The sequence below is a fragment of the Athene cunicularia genome (genome assembly GCF_003259725.1).
Source record: "Athene cunicularia isolate RWA chromosome 24 unlocalized genomic scaffold, athCun1 chr24_part1, whole genome shotgun sequence".
Classification (NCBI taxonomy): domain Eukaryota; kingdom Metazoa; phylum Chordata; class Aves; order Strigiformes; family Strigidae; genus Athene; species Athene cunicularia.
The window spans coordinates 6,845,101-6,845,638 of NW_020799132.1; the positions used below are offsets into that span (position 1 = coordinate 6,845,101).

A 538-nucleotide genomic window follows, 5' to 3' on the forward strand; every position below is an offset into this window, starting at 1 on the left:
GGGCAGCTGTGGGGAACCGAGAAGCAGCTTTGCCCTAATTCTGGGAAGCTGAAGTTCAGTCCGAGATAGCAGCTTCAAGCCGAGTCAAACCACTGAGTGTAAACTCTAACCTTAGGGGCTCATTATGTCACAAGTACTGAGGAGCCTCTTGTGACCAGGAGCAAAGAGGATTTAATCCAGAGACTGGGGGGCACCAGCCTGCTGGAGGAGCAGCTCAAACCCTCAGAGCTCTCTCTAGCCTGCCCTGCCGGCAGCAGTGGATGCGCTCCAAGGCAAAACAAGTGGAAGGAAAAGAGCATTCCTCAGCAATAATCCGCTAACAGAGAAGAGCCTTACTTCTCATCGGACTGCTCCGCGATCAGAGAGGCAATCTTGTTTTCCTTCTCCTCCTGCTCCTTCAGCAACCTGCACGGGGGAGGGAGGACAGATGGAGCTGCCCGCTGTGGCAGCGGCGCCGCCGGCCCCGGGTTGGAACGACGCGCCGGCACCGCGGCACAGCAACACGCTCCCGGCGCTGGAAAGCGACCGCCGCCGTCCC

General features: G+C 58.7%; 1 protein-coding gene across 1 annotated transcript in view; it reads left to right on the forward strand.

Moving 5' to 3' along the window:
• The first annotated feature begins 124 nt into the window (after positions 1-124).
• The window catches only part of PCSK7 (proprotein convertase subtilisin/kexin type 7), a 40,545-nt gene continuing 40,131 nt past the window's right edge, over positions 125-538 (forward strand). Inside the window, exon 1 of the mRNA XM_026863605.1 lies at positions 125-133. Within this exon, the coding sequence (XP_026719406.1) occupies positions 125-133 (9 nt within the window). The remainder of the gene's footprint in view (positions 134-538) is intronic.